The sequence below is a fragment of the Haliotis cracherodii genome, unplaced genomic scaffold (genome assembly GCF_022045235.1).
Source record: "Haliotis cracherodii isolate W230 unplaced genomic scaffold, xgHalCrac1.p SCAF_2, whole genome shotgun sequence".
Taxonomy (NCBI): domain Eukaryota; kingdom Metazoa; phylum Mollusca; class Gastropoda; order Lepetellida; family Haliotidae; genus Haliotis; species Haliotis cracherodii.
In genome coordinates, this window is record NW_027266275.1 from 54,256,264 (window position 1) to 54,274,690 (window position 18,427).

Below are 18,427 nucleotides of genomic sequence, written 5' to 3' on the forward strand. Positions count from 1 at the left end.
TACATTTTTTTCCGAAAAATAGAAAAAAGGTTGCACACGCAGTGCATACACGTCATCACACAATATAGACATCACTACCTACTTTACCAGGGTTGTGAGGTCATCTCTCAAACACAGCAAGCAATAATGTATACAACAGCACTGTGTGCCGTGGCACCTTGTCAAGTCCTGAGGACAATCAAACATGTATCGAGTAATCCGTAGTTCGAGACAAACGGAATGTCGATACATTAGACCATGGTGCCTGATATGGGTTCTTACGGGACCATAAAGTTACATCGTCTTAATGATAACTCTAGTTATATTGGAGTACGAGTTAACGAGGTTTTATTATATATTTGAGTGAGTGAGTGAGTGGGTATTGTTTTACGCCGCTTTTAGAAATATTCAATAAATATGTCGGCCGGGGACACCAGAAATGGGCTACATACATTGTAGTCACGTGGTGAAGCGGACCTGGGACATCGTTGTCCCTTGTCACTTGGGCACCTATTACCAAAATATAATATAATTTCACTTTAATATCATTGCCTTTAAAAATATGTTTACTCGCTTTCACTTTTAACCCCAGTAAATATACATTCACAACTTCAATGGCACGGCTAGGTTCAAGCTTATGACAAGGTTCAACAATCACGACCTTCATATTTATCTCAACCACAGCAATTGATTGACATTGATCACATATTTCACATAGCGACATGCAGGTTGTGTATATTATCAGTACAGCTGGCAGGTGCATACACACTTTTCACTGTACAAACAAATTCCTACAGCATGTATCATTGGTACGCGACTAAGCGATGGGAAACAATTTCAACATGTGTACTCTACCTTTGTCCTGTCGCCGTCCCTGCACGGCTGGCGTCTACGAGTGTATTGTTGTTGAAGACGGCGGACGATAAATTACATGTTATTACACCGAGACGATATCAGGTTGCATAATAATTTGATTTGGCTGACGTCAGTGAAAATATGACTGAAACAGGTTATACGTCCGTAAATATTTTGGACACGTTTGTGTAAAATTAAATCTATGATTCATGTACAAAGATAAATCCCACTGGGACTGTGATATTAGGGGTAGTTTGTTTCACAGTCCCTGAACCATATCATTTTCCCTTCCGACCAGACTTTTCTGTAATGCAAAAGCCCTAACTGAAGCAAGTCTAGATTTCCCACTACATCTTCCATCTCACTGGGGCTCCTTTTAAATTTAAATGGAGTTATTTGTTTCTATCAAAATTATATATTTTCAGAGACTAAGCGTCGTCTATATGAGGGACTGTAGTCTGCATTTTGTTGTATTTGATTGAGCCGAAGCTACAATCAGTATTGTGTAATGCTCAACGTTATATGGAGTTAAAACATTCTATATTGCACGTGTTAAACAGCTGACTACTTTATATAAGTACAGCAGACCATTGGTTTTGTATACTTGATAATATATGCTGGTATTTTAATGTATATAGCTGGTCTAGACCTGCCAGTCATTTGTATGGGTCTGTGATCAGGAGATATTTGACATTAACGGCTGTGCCACTAGTTTGATGAAAAATCAATAACCGCTGTGAAGTAGAAAGTAGGGCGCATATGTATAAACAATACCTGGGATATGTCACGGAGGCTGAACGTTAGTGCGTCGCACATATCATCAACGCGTTCAGGTACAGATGATGTAGGTATAGGGACACGTCCTACTCTGTATCAAGGACAAATACGTATATAGTAAAACCCCGTTAATTTAATTCCCTTTGTTATAGTCCGGATTAACAAATTTCCGGATTAACGAATTATTGGTACGAAGTAATTTCACTTTGTGTACAAATACTCGTCCGGAAAGTAGTGTTTCGGAAATACTGGAGTAAGAAGGCTTCACAATAATCTTATACATACTGATGTGGCATTGCCTTGGAATACAGTAAGAAAACATGGAGTAAATGTAACGCTATTACTGCCTTTTATTAATGTCATAATATAACCACAACTGATAATAATAGTTATCATAATGCATTTATCTAACAAATAAATTCTTTCAAAACGTGTTCTCTGTACCTCCCATGAAACGCATCTGTCAACTAGCTTTGAAATATGTTATCCATTCCTTTGAAAGTATTGAAGGTACCATATGGAAATACATGCCCAGCACGATTAAACACGTTCACGTAATACATGCAGTAATTCTACTACTTTGGCATAAATGATTCCGTTTAAATATTTTCTAAATGGGTACCACATGATCAAACGTTAAATTCAAACCAACAGTAAACAAACGATCGAACATATCTGCAAATAAACATAGTCCCACCTGCTCTTGACTGCCAGCAGAACGGGCGACTGTTTTAGGTATTGTGCTAGTGAGCGTGCTGACTGACTCAGGATACCAACTGCATCAGCACGGAGCCTTACTGTACCCCGACGACGCTCTGTCATCTAAACGTCGGCTTCAGTTGTTTAATTGACCATATTGACTATATAATACATTCGTATCAGTCTGTCAGATATACGACAGGCTAACTGACTTGAAATATAAAGGCTTATATCAGGACACAGGCGATATTAGATGTGTTATTATTATGAGCATTTATCTATAGCCATGGTATTGTTATGACATAAATTAATAATTTGAAATAACTGTCAACGTTAGAAATTAGACACGTTAAAAGTGAACTTACCGCCTGTATATGATTCTCGGCTACTCCCATCAGTAGTGTTATAAACGGACATCAACAGCTGATGCTGGGAAGCGTATCACAGGTTGAGGGAGATAACATACTTCGGGAATAAGGGGGGTCATGTGACCTTACGCATGGAAGTTCCGCTCCGGTGCTGACCAGGAAATAGCTCTTTAATCGGTTATTGTGATGTTGATGTGGAAGAATGCCGCCCTCAGACAGAGATTTTCCGGCGACTGTTCGACTCCGATCAAAGTTGCACGGCTTATGTGAGAGGCGACAGAGAGTATAGATCCCTCTCAGCGGCGTGTGACACGGGGTGAACCAGAGTGAGATATTCACCCCGGGGGTTCTCAGGGTACAACGGTAATCGCGGTAGCGGGGGTGTCAACTTCTCAATCACGTGGCGTACTGGTCGAATTCCAGAATACTTTAAGTAAAGCTTGGAAATTCGACCATTGTATAATGGAGGTGACTGGAGTGTCAGAATTCCTTTAAGGATAATGCTTTAATACCTCGGTCTTAACTTGGCACAGATGCTTGCCAAGAAGCAAATAGTTATTTTAGATATAATCTTTGAGATTTATCTGTTTTGGTGAAAGGACTATCGTATTCTACTTATGGTTGAGAACTGATTTAATTTATGAATGGATCCTTTTAATGATGAAAGAAATTCATGGATAGTTAGTCCCGATTCTCTGTTCTTAGTTAGCGGTGGTTGTAACCTACCAAGGTATGTATTAAAGTATTATGAAAATGTGTAAAGAAATCAAACCTAGACCCTCCAACAAGTGGATACCTAATTGTCTCGATCAAAATGAGGCTACTTTGTTGATGTTAATCATGATGCGGGATTATGTTGGTTTGGTTGGTTGTCTTACGCCACACTCAGCAATATTCCAGCTTTATGACGGCGGTCTGTAAATAATCGAGTTTGGACCAGACAATTCAGTGATTGACATCATGAACATCGATCCATGCAATTGGGATCGATGACATGCATCAACCAAGTTAACGAGCATGACCACCCGATCCCGTTAGTCGCCTTTTACGACAAGCATAGTCGCCTTTTACGACAAGCATGGGTTGCTGAAGTCCTGGCGTTGAGGGTGGGGGTATGTGGGTGGTGTTGTGGGTGGGGTATGTTGGTGGTGCCGAGGGTGGGGTATGTGGGTGGGGCCGAGGGTGGGGTATGTGGATGGTACTGAGGGTGGTGTATGTGGATGGTGTTGAGGTTGGGGTATGTGGGTGGGGCCGAGGGTGGGGTATGTGGGTGGTGCCGAGGGTATGGTATGTGGATGGTACTGAGGGTGGTGTATGTGGATGGTGTTGAGGTTGGGGTATGTGGATGGTACTGAGGGTGGTGTATGTGGATGGTGCCGAGGGTATGGTATGTGGATGGTACTGAGGGTGGTGTATGTGGATGGTGTTGAGGTTGGGGTATGTGGATGGTACTGAGGGTGGTGTATGTGGATGGTGCCGAGGGTATGGTATGTGGATGGTACTGAGGGTGGTGTATGTGGATGGTGTTGAGGTTGGGGTATGTGGATGGTACTGAGGGTGGTGTATGTGGATGGTGTTGAGGTTGGGGTATGTGGATGGTACTGAGGGTGGTGTATGTGGATGGTGTTGAGGTTGGGGTATGTGGATGGTACTGAGGGTGGGGTATGTGGGTGGTGCCGAGGGTATGGTATGTGGATGGTACTGAGGGTGGTGTATGTGGATGGTGTTGAGGTTGGGGTATGTGGATGGTACTGAGGGTGGTGTATGTGGATGGTGTTGAGGTTGGGGTATGTGGATGGTACTGAGGGTGGTGTATGTGGATGGTGTTGAGGTTGGGGTATGTGGATGGTACTGAGGGTGGTGTATGTGGATGGTGTTGAGGTTGGGGTATGTGGGTGGTGCCGAGGGTGGGGTATGTGGGTGGTGCCGAGGGTGGGGTATGTGGGTGGTACTGAGGGTGGGGTATGTGGATGGTGTTGAGGTTGGGGTATGTGGGTGGTACTGAGGGTGGGGTATTTGGATGGTGTTGAGGGTGGGGTATGTGGGTGGTACTGAGGGTGGGGTATGTGGATGGTGTTGAGGTTGGGGTATGTTGGTGGTACTGGGGGTTGGGTGTACCTGTCTTGTACATATATCATGAAAGGATGAATTGAAGGCAATTTCGATTGTACCGACATACCTGTTAATGTTATGTTAAAACATACATGTACTCATGTTTTGCAACGTGTTCCTGCTTTTAGAGCGAGGCAGGAAGTATTTGTTAAAAAAAGATTATATGTTCCAGAAAATACTGCTGGAAATGCTGAATGTTTGGAAAAAAAAGCTTATTGTAAAAAGAGAAATTATTCGGCAACGTCTGTCAGAAAAAATCAACATCATGAGTGTATTGATACAGTAACCGAAACAATCTTATGACTTAAAGAAAACTCTTATGCATTGGCTCCCACTCCCATCCCAGAATACTAAATGATTGGCCGTATACTTAAAGAGAAGGAAACGACCCGTGGTGCTGGGTGTTGAATACCTGCACATGACGACCATAATACGCGCGTGGCCGTAACAGAATTGACATGAGACATTGTTCGTCCTACATGACTGTCGGCGATAATATTCTTGGCATTTTGCACGACCTGGTTTAAAAGTTAATGACACCCCACCTATGAATTAACATTTAACTTCTATGACGCTTAAAACGCGGGAATCATTCAGAAAAGTCAAAGCACTCCACCAACGCACACTTCATTGAAGAGTTTTCTGAAAGATTAAATCACTTCTACCCGGGGTTGAAAAAACGATAAAGCAACTGACCGAAAACTAATTTATCCCATTAACATTTATGCGACTCACATATATCTTCAGTCACACAGGTTAAACGATGCGTGACAATTGAAAGTGTTCCCTAGGGCATGCACGGACAATATTTATCGCAGTGATGTCATCAAAACTCATGAAATTGAAACCGTCCACCTACACTGTAGGGTTCCACTGCGCATGTGTTAATATTACCCCACTAGGGGTCGCTGAGTGCGCATTCCGATCTGGCATAGATGACACGAGGTCATAAGGTCACAATCTAGTTATGGCTACACGAAGGAGTGAGCAGTTTGTGTTAAAAGGCACAAAGAGAGTGATGTGCTTCAAGTGTCAGTGTATGAATCATTTGTTGCACGTTTTCGCGTGGTAAATATTAGTCAGTAAATAGTTTTGTATGACTGACATCCGAGATTGATTGATTGATTGATTGATCTTTGACTTTTCATTTGTACGATCAGATGTCAAAATAACTGACCTGGCATTTTGTGAAAAGAACATACCCATGGACACTGATGGAATGGGTAGAGTGAGTGAGTGAGTTTGGTTTAACGCCAGTTATATCGCGGCGAGTCAGCTTAATGTTGGAGGAAAGCCCGAAGTGGTGCAGGTCTCAGACGTTTACCACTTCGGTGAAACACACGAGCAAGGGTATTGTGCTGACAAACCTAGAAACATAATCGGGGCTTACCGGGATTCGTACCCACAATCACAGGTTTCTGGCGTGCCCAAGGGACGCAACTCTGCACAGAGAATCGCGGGGCCTCAGACGGCTGGGCCACCTGTGCCCCCTAATGGGTAGTAGTCAGTCATTACGCTTACCGGGCGAATTAAGTGACCGACTTCGGGTGTTTCCGGGTTAGAATTGGTCCCCAGCAACCTAATAGATCGGGTTGTCATGCTCCGTGAGTCGGTTAATATTGTGTCATCGTATCCGGACGGCGTGGATCGTTGCTCGCAGTATTGATCAGTGGATTGTCTGGTCCAGTCTCGATTATTTACAGGTCGCCGCCATATAGCTGGAACATTTGTTAGTACGGCGTTAAACCAGAAACAAACAATCAAACAAATAAACAAACAAACAAAGAAGAACCAGGCGTAGTGGTACGTGACGTTGACGCAAGGGCACATACATGTATGGCTAAATAAGGCCTTTGGCTATAGTAGTCGGCGGTATTGTCTCTGGAGGTAGCTGTCGGCGGTATTGTCTCTGGAGGTAGCTGTCGGCGGTATTGTCTCTGGTGCGTGGTTGTAGTCGGCAGTATTGTCTCTCGACGTAGTAGTCGGAGGTATTGTCTCTCGAGGTCGTAGTCGGCGATATGGTCTCTCGACGTAGTAGTCGGCGGTATGGTCTCTCGACGTAGTAGTCGGCGGTATTGTCTCTGGTGCATGGTTGTCGTCGACGGTATGGTCTCTGGAGGTAGTAGTCGGCGGTATTGTCTCTGGTGCATGGTTGTAGTCGACGGTATGGTCTCTGGACGTAGTAGTCGGCGGTATGGTCTCTGGCGCATGGTTGTAGTCGACGGTATGGTCTCTGGACGTAGTAGTCGGCGGTATGGTCTATCGACGTAGTAGTCGGTGGTATGGTCTCTGGTACATGGTTGTCGTCGACGGTATGGTCTATGGCGGTTGTAGTCGGCGGTATGGTCTCTGATGCATGGTTGTAGTCGGCGGTATGGTCTCTGGCGGTTGTAGTCGGCAGTATGGTCTCTGGAGGTAGTAGTCGGCGGTATGGTCTGTGGCGGTTGATGTCGGCGGTATGGTCTCTGGTGCATGGTTGTCGTCGACGGTATGGTCTCTGGAGGTAGTAGTCGGCGATATGGTCTCTGGTGCATGGTTGTCGTCGACGGTATGGTCTCTGGAGGTAGTAGTCGGCGATATGGTCTCTGGTGCATGGTTGTCGTCGACGGTATGGTCTATGGCGGTTGATGTCGGCGGTATGGTCTCTGGTGCATGGTTGTCGTCGACGGTATGGTCTCTGGAGGTAGTAGTCGGCGATATGGTCTCTGGTGCATGGTTGTAGTCGGTGGTATGGTCTCTGGACGTAGTAGTCGGTGGTATGGTCTCTGGACGTAGTAGTCGGCCGTATGGTCTCTGGAGGTTGTAGTCGGCGGTATGGTCTCTGGTGGTTGTTGTCGGCTGTAATGTTTATGGCGGTTGTCGTCGGTGGTATGGTCTCTGGCGGTTGTAGTCGGCGATATGGTCTCTGGTGCATGGTTGTCGTCGGCGGTATGGTCTCTGGCGGTAGTAGTCGGCGGTATGGTCTCTGTAGGTAGTAGTCGGCGATATGGTCTCTGGTGCATGGTTGTCGTCGGCGGTATGGTCTCTGGCGGTTGTAGTCGGCAGTATGGTCTCTGGAGGTAGTAGTCGGCGGTATGGTCTCTGGTGCATGGTTGTCGTCGACGGTATGGTCTATGGCGGTTGATGTCGGCGGTATGGTCTCTGGTGCATGGTTGTCGTCGACGGTATGGTCTCTGGAGGTAGTAGTCGGCGATATGGTCTCTGGTGCATGGTTGTCGTCGACGGTATGGTCTCTGGAGGTAGTAGTCGGCGATATGGTCTCTGGTGCATGGTTGTAGTCGACGGTATGGTCTCTGGAGGTAGTAGTCGGCGATATGGTCTCCGGTGCATGGTTGTCGTCGACGGTATGGTCTCTGGACGTAGTAGTCGGCGGTATGGTCTCTGGTGCATGGTTGTAGTCGGTGGTATGGTCTCTGGACGTAGTAGTCGGTGATATGGTCTCTGGACGTAGTAGTCGGTGGTATGGTCTCTGGTGCATGGTTGTAGTCGGTGGTATGGTCTCTCGAGGTTGTAGTCGGCGATATGGTCTCTGGTGTATGGTTGTAGTTGGCGGTATGGTCTTTGGCGGTTGTAGTCGTGGGTATTGTCTCTGGAGGTCTTTTTGGTATTGTCTACTGTTTGTTATAATTGGCAGAATAGTCTGTGTCGGTATAAGTCTGCGGTATTGTATTATTCGGGCGGTATTGTTTTAGGCGGCAGTATTGTATATTAGGAGGCGGTATTGTTTTAGGAGGCGGTATTGTATTAAGCGGCGGTATTGTTTTAAGCGGCAGTATTGTATAAAGCGGCGGTATTGTATTAGGCGGCAGTATCCGGAATAGTGGTTTCTAATTCGCCACAACACACAGAATATACACATTGCCTTTATCATTCCCTTACGTTGCCAGGCTAAATAACTCAACACAATGTTTAACCTTATAATTAAACGATTTGTATCACATTGCATGATTCCTAGCAACAAGTCCAACCATTGTCTCACTGAATACAGAAACCTGTAACTAATTAAGATGATGACAACAACACTACCGATACAAATAATAACAACAATGATCATCACAAAGGTGCTGTTGATGTTGACGACAATGACAATACTGATGACGATGACGATGATCCGTATTGTTTCGCTGCTTATCAACTCCTCATGACTTATCAGGTTAATGGGAAGGGTATTGAGCCCTACATCTGTGTGTAATCCCCTTACAGTAGCATCACCTCCCTGCTTCCTACACGTGGAGAGATAGTTCCCTCTTGTGGCGTCTGTACACCTTCCGGATGTGTATCTACTAATACCTTCAGGTGCTGACCATCCTTGCACCCTACAAGACTAGACCAGGCCGCGTCATTAGCACAGTATCTTTCATATGCGATAGTAGACTAACATTTAGTCTCTGAAATCGTATATTACACAATATCCTTCTTGACTCTAAAAATAAAAACAAATTCCCTATCCTGATTTCAGAGTGGAATAGCTTGAGCTGGCTAGACTTGCTTTTGTATATATTTTTCTAGATTTTTTTTTTTTCATAAAATAAATATATTCCACGGTCAGGACTAATGCGATAGATATTTTTCTCTATTCCTGGTCCACCTATCAGTTCCTATTAATTGCCTCAAATATTTTATGGCGCCATGGGGTAGCCTAGTGGTTCAAGCATTCGCTCGTCACGCCAAAGCCCCGCCGTGATATTGCTGGTATAGTGCTAAAAGCGGCGTAAATCCATACTCACTCACTCCCTCCAAACTTTTATGGGAGAAAAGCATTTTGAAGGCCCAAGCCCCTAAAACACAAAATTATACACAGAACATTATAAAACAATGATATATTCACGGCAATACTGTACTGTATGTACTATAAAGGCCTTATCCCGTCCTCGATTATCTAGTGTACTGGGGAATACATCTTTTCAAAACATTTATCATGACAGTCTCCTGATTCCATATATATCGAGGGCTCGCCCTTGCGAGGCTGCGATTTTGAATGTATATAAATGTTGAATTAGCGTTCACAGGGGCATTTTGATTGGTTGTTGATTTCAAAGTCATCAGCGAACGAAATTCTGTGCCACGTTCGTGATAGGAGAGATAGAGTGCTGGAGAAGAACGAATCGAATCGGTCCAGGGTATTTTTTGAATGGAATGGTCATAAAATACACATGACTGGTTATCGGGGGTGGCATTAACCATGCTGTGCCTCGGATAATTCACAATTTTCTCGAGTCAGTTCTTAGCTGCAGTAGTCTGGCTACATATGGACTGCGTTAACCTATAGACCGGTGTCTTGTGGGTTTGATCTTCCCCAGCACCACACGAACTGGACTCCGTTGTTGCGGAAGGCCATTGTGTGATGACGTCTGGATGTTGAAACTGTCCCAGACCGGTAGTCTACGGAGCGCGGAGTAGAGGAATTAACATACGTGTGTATGCTATTTTACGCCGCATTCAGAACGACGTCCTGTGGGTAATAGAAGCTGAAGCTGAGCAACGCCCCCAACGATGACACGAATTCTGCCCCAGCATCATTCTCACGTGGCGTATCTCGGGGACACATGTGACTATTTAGCGTGCATGTATCGAGGTCGACAAGATGCTAGTGTAACACTGGAATTGGTGGACAGTGTTGACCGCGTCGGTCTACAAACCTGGTTCAGCACACAAAGAACGACTTGAGGTGACATGGGGTTAGCCTCACGTTCAAGACTAGTCCACTGAAATAGTGAGTGAGTGAGTATGGTATAACGCCGCTTTTAGCAATATTCCAGCAATATCACGGCGGGGGACACCAGAAATGGGCTTCACACATTGTCCACTGAAATAGCTACGGACCCGTGAAGATCCGGGATAGAATATGTCATCGATCCCAATTGATGCTCATGTTGTCAATCACTGGATTGTCTGGTTCAGACTCGATTATTTACAGACCGCCGCCATATAGCAGGAATATTGCTGAGTGTGGCTTAAACAAAAAACAAACAAACAATATACATATTAAAAAGGTGGCGAGGCTCGGTAACTGCGGCTTAAACAAACAAACAAACAAACAAACAAATAGAATAGGAGATACTATGGGGGCCTTTTTTGCTCTGGAATCTGGTACTGTTTGTTCATTTTCATTGATTGTGTGCCCCTAGAATTAAAGTACAAAGTGTGCTCCAGTGGGGAATTGACACACTACCATAAGTAACAGGTGTTAATTAATGCAAACATTTGTTCCTATCTCTGCGCCATGCCTCTATCCCTAGTTGGGAAGTAACCACCATCCTGTTAATCCTGTGTAATCCTGTTAAATATCTCACTTTATTCTGTCATACTGAAGAGGTCCACATCAACCCCTGCTTGTAAGAGCCCGCGAATATGAGGAGTACGTATATGTAGTCACAACAGCTGATACTGTCACCGTACTCCGTCGGGGTTGGATCGCCTCCGTGGTCTAGTGGCAGAGCGTCCACGTCATACGTAAAAAATGATACTTGTTGTTACCCTGTCTGGCGCTCGGCATTAAGGGTCCAAAACAATGGGAGTCCGTATACTGTGCCAGAGTGGGGTATTCATGTTAAACTGCGGCATGGTATCTTAGTGTGCTGGCACTATAAAATCGTCATTGGACTAGTACAGGCACACGCACGCACGCACGCACACACACTTACCTGCATGCACGTATACGTGCAATAATCTTGGACGTCGCTCATGTTATCAACCACTTGTCTCCATTCCCCAGCCTGGGCAATTTACAGACGTCGGAGTATACGTCGCAACAGTTGGAATAATGCGGACAAATTGTCAGGCAGACTGCACGTGATAACAGTGAGTGGGCGCAGACAGCAGGTTACATCGATATACAGAACACAGGAACGACTTTCTCAAGGACAATTACATCGGCGGAAGACACATCCCCACTCCGTGCTCCGCCCTTGAAAGACGTTTCCTTTGTGTTACAGATATTTATACTACTACGCCACTTGCCCACATTTCTCACAAAACTATTCCCAGAATCCGTGACTATATTAATATCGTATTGTCTTCCAAACATGATATAAATATGTTGCAGCACACAATGAGGAAACACTGGGTCACGGCCTGAGAAACAACAGACACTGAATGGCAAGTCGTATATCATTCGAACCACATTCACTATTAGCGGTATACAAATCGGTCGTGTAAAATAACATATCATTTCAGTATTAAGCCCTAGATTTGAAAGAACATTAAGCATTTGGCTGCATCAGATGTAGATTCTATTTTCTATTTTACGTGAGCCTGTGATCATTTCTGTTGGTTAGACGTGAGCCTGTGATATTTTCTTTTGGTTAGACGTGAGCCTGTGATATTTTCTGTTGGTTTGACGTGAGCCTGTGATATTTCTGTTGGTTAGACGTGAGCCTGTGATATTTTCTGTTGGTTAGGCGTGAGCCTGTGATATTTTCTGTTGGTTAGACGTGAGCCTGTGATATTTTCTGTTGGTTAGGCGTGAGCCTGTGATATTTTCTGTTGATAAGACGTGAGCCTGTGATCATTTCTGTTGGTTAGACGTGAGCCTGTGATATTTTCTGTTGGTAAGACGTGAGCCTGTGATATTTTCTGTTGGTAAGAAGTGAGCCTGTGATATTTTTTCTTCTGCTGAGTGGCTGCTGCAGTTATGCAAAGTTTGATAGAGAAATTGGCAATAATACCCCGGATAATCGAGGATGTCTTCTCAGTGGCCACCCAAGCAAGTATGATTCATTTTCAGCAGCTGTTTTGACCATCCGATCCTCTTTCAAATGTCACTTTCGACAAAGATGAGATACTATAGGGACATTTTTTGCTCTGCAATCTGGTATTGTTTGTTCATATTCATTGATCGTGCGCCCCTGGAATAAATGTATCAAGTTTGCTTTAGTTGGGAATTGGCACACTACCATAAGTAACAGGCGTTAATTTATACAAATAACATTTTCTTTATCTCTGCGCCTTGTCTCGGTCCCTAGATGGGAAGTAACCACCATTCATACACAGCATCGTCTCACTTACGTCGTCCAATATATGAAGGAGTGAATGTCGTTGAACGTTCCAAGGCACTGATTTCAAATAATGATATTTTTATTGTTTATTCCCTTTTCAACGGATTTATTATTCGGGTTAAATTAAACGTTAATAATTCGTTTTGGCCAACCGATTTTCAATTGTCTATCGTGCCAGAATGTCAGCACATTGCCCTCATTTTCAATCGTCCCCACTCAACCATGTCGCATCATTAAAATAGACGTCAAAACCACATTACCATCACATTGGAGCGTCCACAGGCTCGTGATTTTACGAACGCATTTTTCGGAGTGGGGATTTTTCTTCTACTTTCAACATGCAATAGGGTTTTTTGAATGGCATTTAGAAATGATACACAAGGAAGAGAATTTATTATGTTAACTTCTAAATTATGAGGAACACAACGTTTCGGAGTATGTACTTACTTCTTCATCAGGTGATGAAAGAGTAAGTATATACTCAGAAACGTGATGAAGGAGTAACTTTATACTCCAACCAACTTATATCAGCGAGCTTCTTGAAGAGGACGTGCCTGGGAGATCTCTCAGATCAAGCTGCCAGTCCCTACTCTCTATGCTTAGTGTAAGAACGGCGACGTTTGGAGGTCGGAGTTTCGTCAAAGTTGCCCCTGAGCTATGGAATAGGCTGCCATTGGATAATAGGAACATTGACAGTCCTACTTTGTTCCGATCAAGACTCCAAACCTATCTTTTCACCAAATCTTTCTTGGAGTATTGAGGCTGTGTGTTTTCCTAGCTGTGTGATGTCTCTTCTTTGTGTAGACTCAAATGAAGCGCTTTTGAGCAGTTCTTCGAACTGGATACCAGCGCTATATAAATCTGTAGTTATTATTATTATTATAGTATTACTCCTGAGTTGTTTTCTAGATTCTAATCCCACGATCCTTGACACCGACACCGACAACAATGCATCTCTTACCAACTACACCCGCTCTATCTAAATATCGAAATGCCTGTCAGGTCCCGCGACGACATAACATACAATATATCAGACGAACCCAACTTTTATCAAAGGAGGAATATTGATGGAAGCGTCTCTAAAATATCATATAAAGCTGGCAGTAAACACGCTGTCGGTAAATTTGATATTTTCTGTGGCCTATACTTCTTATACATTCCAATAGCAGAAGAGTCGGGGTGTTGTCACTGTGCCGGCAGCTATTGTTTAGGGTAATTTAGCTAATCTACCCTTTAACAATAGAAGGATTAAAATGGGGATCATCGTGCCGGCAAATTCTGGTCCAGTGGAAAAGGAGCACTGAACACAATTTATGAATTTCTTAAATTTATTGATTTCAGACATACAATAATTTACAACCCAACAAGATTGGAAACGGAATCTCCGTACTCTATTACAGATTTTGTCACAGAAACCAGGCACATGTTAGACGATCGAGTTCATATTCCAGTTGGCGGTACTGCTTCTTTTTCGGTCGTTTTCTCCCACCCGATTACAATTGGCTTATCGCAACTTCCGTCATCAACCTGATTAATCTGCCGGCACAGTGGGAACAAGTCGGAGAGTCAATCTATTAGGTGATCTTTCTTTTCTGTTTGATTTATAGAAATAATTATACAAACCTATTTTAACCGTCAGTCCTGTTTGTTTGTTTTGTTGTTTGACGCAACACTCGGCAATATTCCAGCTATATGACGGCGTTCTGTAAATAATCGAGTCTGGACCAGATAATCAAGTGATTTCTATTGTGAGGATCGATCCACGCACATTGGATACGATGACATGCATCAACCAAGTCAACGAGCTTGATCACCCGATTCTGTTAGTCGCCTCTTACGACAAGCATAGTCGCCTTTTACAGCAAGCATAGTCGCCTTTTACAGCAAGCATAGTCGCCTTTTACAGCAAGCATCAGTAGCAGGAGACCTGTTCTAACCCGGATCTTCACGGGTGCAGTCGTGTTGGCAAAATTAAACGCCGGGTAATCCTTGATTATCCAATGTATTAAATCGTCGTTCAAAATAGATTTTCTTACCAAATAAATCTCAGATGAATTGAAATGCTTGCAATGTGAAACTGTAACAATTTGCTGAGTCAACGATATCTATTGCTTCAGCGAACACAAACAACGCCCTCAGCACCAGGTGTCCATGGACCGAAGTTATGTTCGTGGAAGGCGTGCACGATGATGCACGTGCTGCACACAACAAATGCGGGAGAGACATGTAATGTTGGTGGCAGGATCGTAAAACATAAAAAAAACATGACAAACATTTGGGGACCCCCATTTTTTATAATAATAAATAAAATCTGACATGTCTAGAAAGAGTCAAATTTTATCAATGTTACTTTAGTGCAGTAGATCCAAGGACAAGATGTGGAAGCTGGGCGAACACGCGATTTCACAACAGACTCCGCGGAATTCCGTGTTTTCTATCTCAACACCTGCGATTGTGTTTTACCCCCGAGTTCCGCTGTAATGAGACCATGAGTGGATGTCTTAATGGGTGCCTCCTCTCATTGGCCTGATAACAATTACATACCATCAAAGCATTGTGTTTGGTGTTTGGTGTATATGCGTCGGAAATATCCATGGCTCACCTCTACCTGTGGTTATCTTCTCATCCGTTTTGCTCTGTGGCACTACTCTGGGCTACGGATAGTGAACTGTGAACATCGGAAACAAGACGAGGACAGGGATTTTAAAAAAAACAAAACAAAGATGGCGGACCCCTCGAAAACACCAGCGATTTTTTGTTTCAATGTGGTAACCTTATTAATGAGTGAGTGGGTTGGGTTTTACGACGCTTTTTAACATTATTCCAGTTATATCACGGCGTGTCAGCTTTATGTGGGAGGAAAACCCCAACCGGTGAAACCCACGAGCACAGGTTTAGTGCTGACAAACCTAGAAACTTACAGGGGAACCCACAATCATAGGTTACTGGCGTGCCCAATGGACGCAACTCTGCACAGCGAATCACGGCGCCTTAAACGACTGGGCCACCCGTTCCCCCGGAAACCTTATTAAAAGTTCACTTTCGATGAAATAAGTACATGTCGATTTGGTGATTTAAGGGAGAAATAAGTGATGTAAGGGAGAAATTGGTATTTAGATTTTACAAATATATTACGATTTGTAACCAATCCGAGATGTAGAAGTGAGCTATAAATTCTCTAGCGTACATTGGCAGACATTTTATGGGACGATCCGTATCCCCGGTTTGTGACATAGAGAAAAGCGGATGTAGAACGAGGAACGATGGGGGCGATATTGTAACCCCAGCCAGGCGCACCGCATCCCCCATACGATATCTCGAACAGCATCGGGGGAACTCCGGAAACCCATCCACTAGTGGCATTAGTTTACGTGACCTATTACACAACGCCATCTAGCGGCAGGTGTGTCCCTCATAATGTTATTCGATATCAAATTGCGTATCTAATTTCCTTTAACCTAAGACCATATATCGATATCGATGTCTGTAATTTAAACATAAAAAAAACCCCCAAATTTTCTTAGAATCGGCTGCCATGTTATACGAACTTAAAGGGGTGGGAACGGCGTAACAGTGATATGCAATGTCAGTACGTCTTTGCTCCTTTGGGTATCGCGAAGGTAAGGGATAAGCCGAGTGGACCCGAAAGGCAGCAATATATTACATAGTTACCTCCCTTTGACAGGCAACCGTGGATCTACCATCGTAGTTAAAACACAAAGCAATGCATTTGTCATTTGTGCAAAAGAAATAACCAGAATGAAAAGGTTGAGTGAGGAAGATAAAGCTGAAACATGTAGAAGAACAATCCGTGTCGTGTAATTATTTTTGTGAATTTCTTTACAATAGAATAAAATTCAATAGATAGTATTGAGAAACCCTTCCATTCCATTGCACCAGAAACCCATGATTGTGGGTTCGAGTCCCGGTTCGCCCTGATTATGCTTCTAGGTTTGTCAGCACCATACCCGTGCTCGTGGGTTTCACCGAAGTGGTAAACGTGTGAGATCTAACACCACAATGATATAAACATGATATTGCGGACTGCGCGTTTAACAACGTTGCCGCACTCACTCACTAGATACCTGTGAAAGTCCGGTTTAGAATAGGTCTTCAGGTAAACGTCTATGACCTGCATCACTTCGGGCTTTTCTCCCACATTAAGCTGTGATATAACTGGAATAATGTTGAAAGCGGCGTTTAAAGCCTAACTCACTGACTCACTTATTGCATTGTATTTCTTATTTTAGTTTGAAAAAACGGCCATCGATGAAATAATGCTACAAAATTAACAAAAATAGCACTTATACCTTACTGTAAAACTTCTACAAACACTAACGCCGTCAAGATTGAAATTTCATGTTACTGACCGTAATTTGCGAAAGTATAACACGTTAAGAAACTCTACATTTATATCTTGCTCTGCAATAAATTCATTCAAGTAAAATGAGGTATTCCTAGGTCGAATGATCTTTTTTATAATAACCATAAAATGGAGAGGTGGTTATGAGTTAATGTTGATCAGTACATATGTATGTCTTTGGTGGTTTGTGCTTGTGGAATAGGTTTCATTTTAACGGAAGAGCTGTAGAACAGAGAATGCTGGAATTAATGTGAAAATGAAGCCGTGTGCTGAATTCTCAATCTGTTGTGATTGTAGTCGAAGCATTTCTTCATACATCTGTCGAGTAATCGAGCCAGTATAGAAACTATTCCTTGAAATAGCTATGTACGACACTCAACACGTCAGAAACTGGTGCCAATCTTTCAGTGAAAAAATTCATACATTCTATTACGAAGTAGGACACAAAAACCATCACCAGAGTTGGTCGGGCACGATGGCCAGAGACTAGTATGACCTTCACATACCATGGCCAGAGACGACTTTGACCTTCGCATACAATGGCCAGAGACGAGTTTGACCTTCACATACAATGGCCAGAGACGAGTTTGACCTTCACATACAATGGCCAGAGACGACTTTGACTTCCACACACAATGACCAGAGACGACTTTGCCCTTCACACAATGGCCAGGGACGAGTTCGACCTTCACAAACAATGACCAGAGACGACTTTGACCTTCACACAATGGCCAGGGATGACTTTGGCCTTCACACAATGGCTAGGGACGATTTTGACCTTCACACACAATGACCAGAGACGACGTTGACCTTCACACAATGGCCAGAGACGACTTTGACCTTCACACAATGGCCAGAGACGAGTTTGACCTTCACAAACAATGGCCAGAGACGACTTTGACTTCCACATACAATGGCCAGAGACGAGTTTAACCTTCACACACCATATCAAGAGACGAGTTTGACCTTCAGATACAATGGTCAGAGACGAATTCGACCCTCGCGCAAAATGGACATGGATGAATAGACGAACTTGACCATCTCACACGAGTCCACGCGCACATTTCTCTAACACCTGGTGTCATCACTTCCACCTAGTTAAGTGGCGTGTTATGGCATCTCTTTAATTCTCCTGTAAACATGCGGTGTTTATCCAGTAAATCCATACATTTATCTACCAAGCTGGTCCCTAGAGTGTTTTCAAAAGCACCAACCATGTAAATATACTTACCAACACTGCTTAATCAGTGCCAAGACAAAAAACTACCCACAGAGGC

At 43.7% G+C, this 18,427-nt stretch overlaps 1 protein-coding gene across 3 annotated transcripts in view; it reads right to left on the reverse strand.

Annotated features, from left to right (window-relative positions):
- LOC139468245 (uncharacterized) overlaps nt 1-11,530 on the reverse strand; it is a 65,104-nt gene extending 53,574 nt beyond the window's left edge. Inside the window, exon 1 of one of the 3 annotated variants that reach the window (XM_071250084.1) lies at nt 11,435-11,530. In XM_071250084.1, coding sequence (XP_071106185.1) covers nt 11,435-11,476 — 42 coding nt within the window. In that variant the 5' untranslated portion in view covers nt 11,477-11,530. Of the gene's footprint in view, nt 1-2,675; nt 2,750-11,434 lie in introns of those variants that run through there. The other 2 variants (XM_071250082.1, XM_071250083.1) reach the window with 2 other exon arrangements.
- Between the last annotated feature and the right edge of the window lie 6,897 nt (nt 11,531-18,427).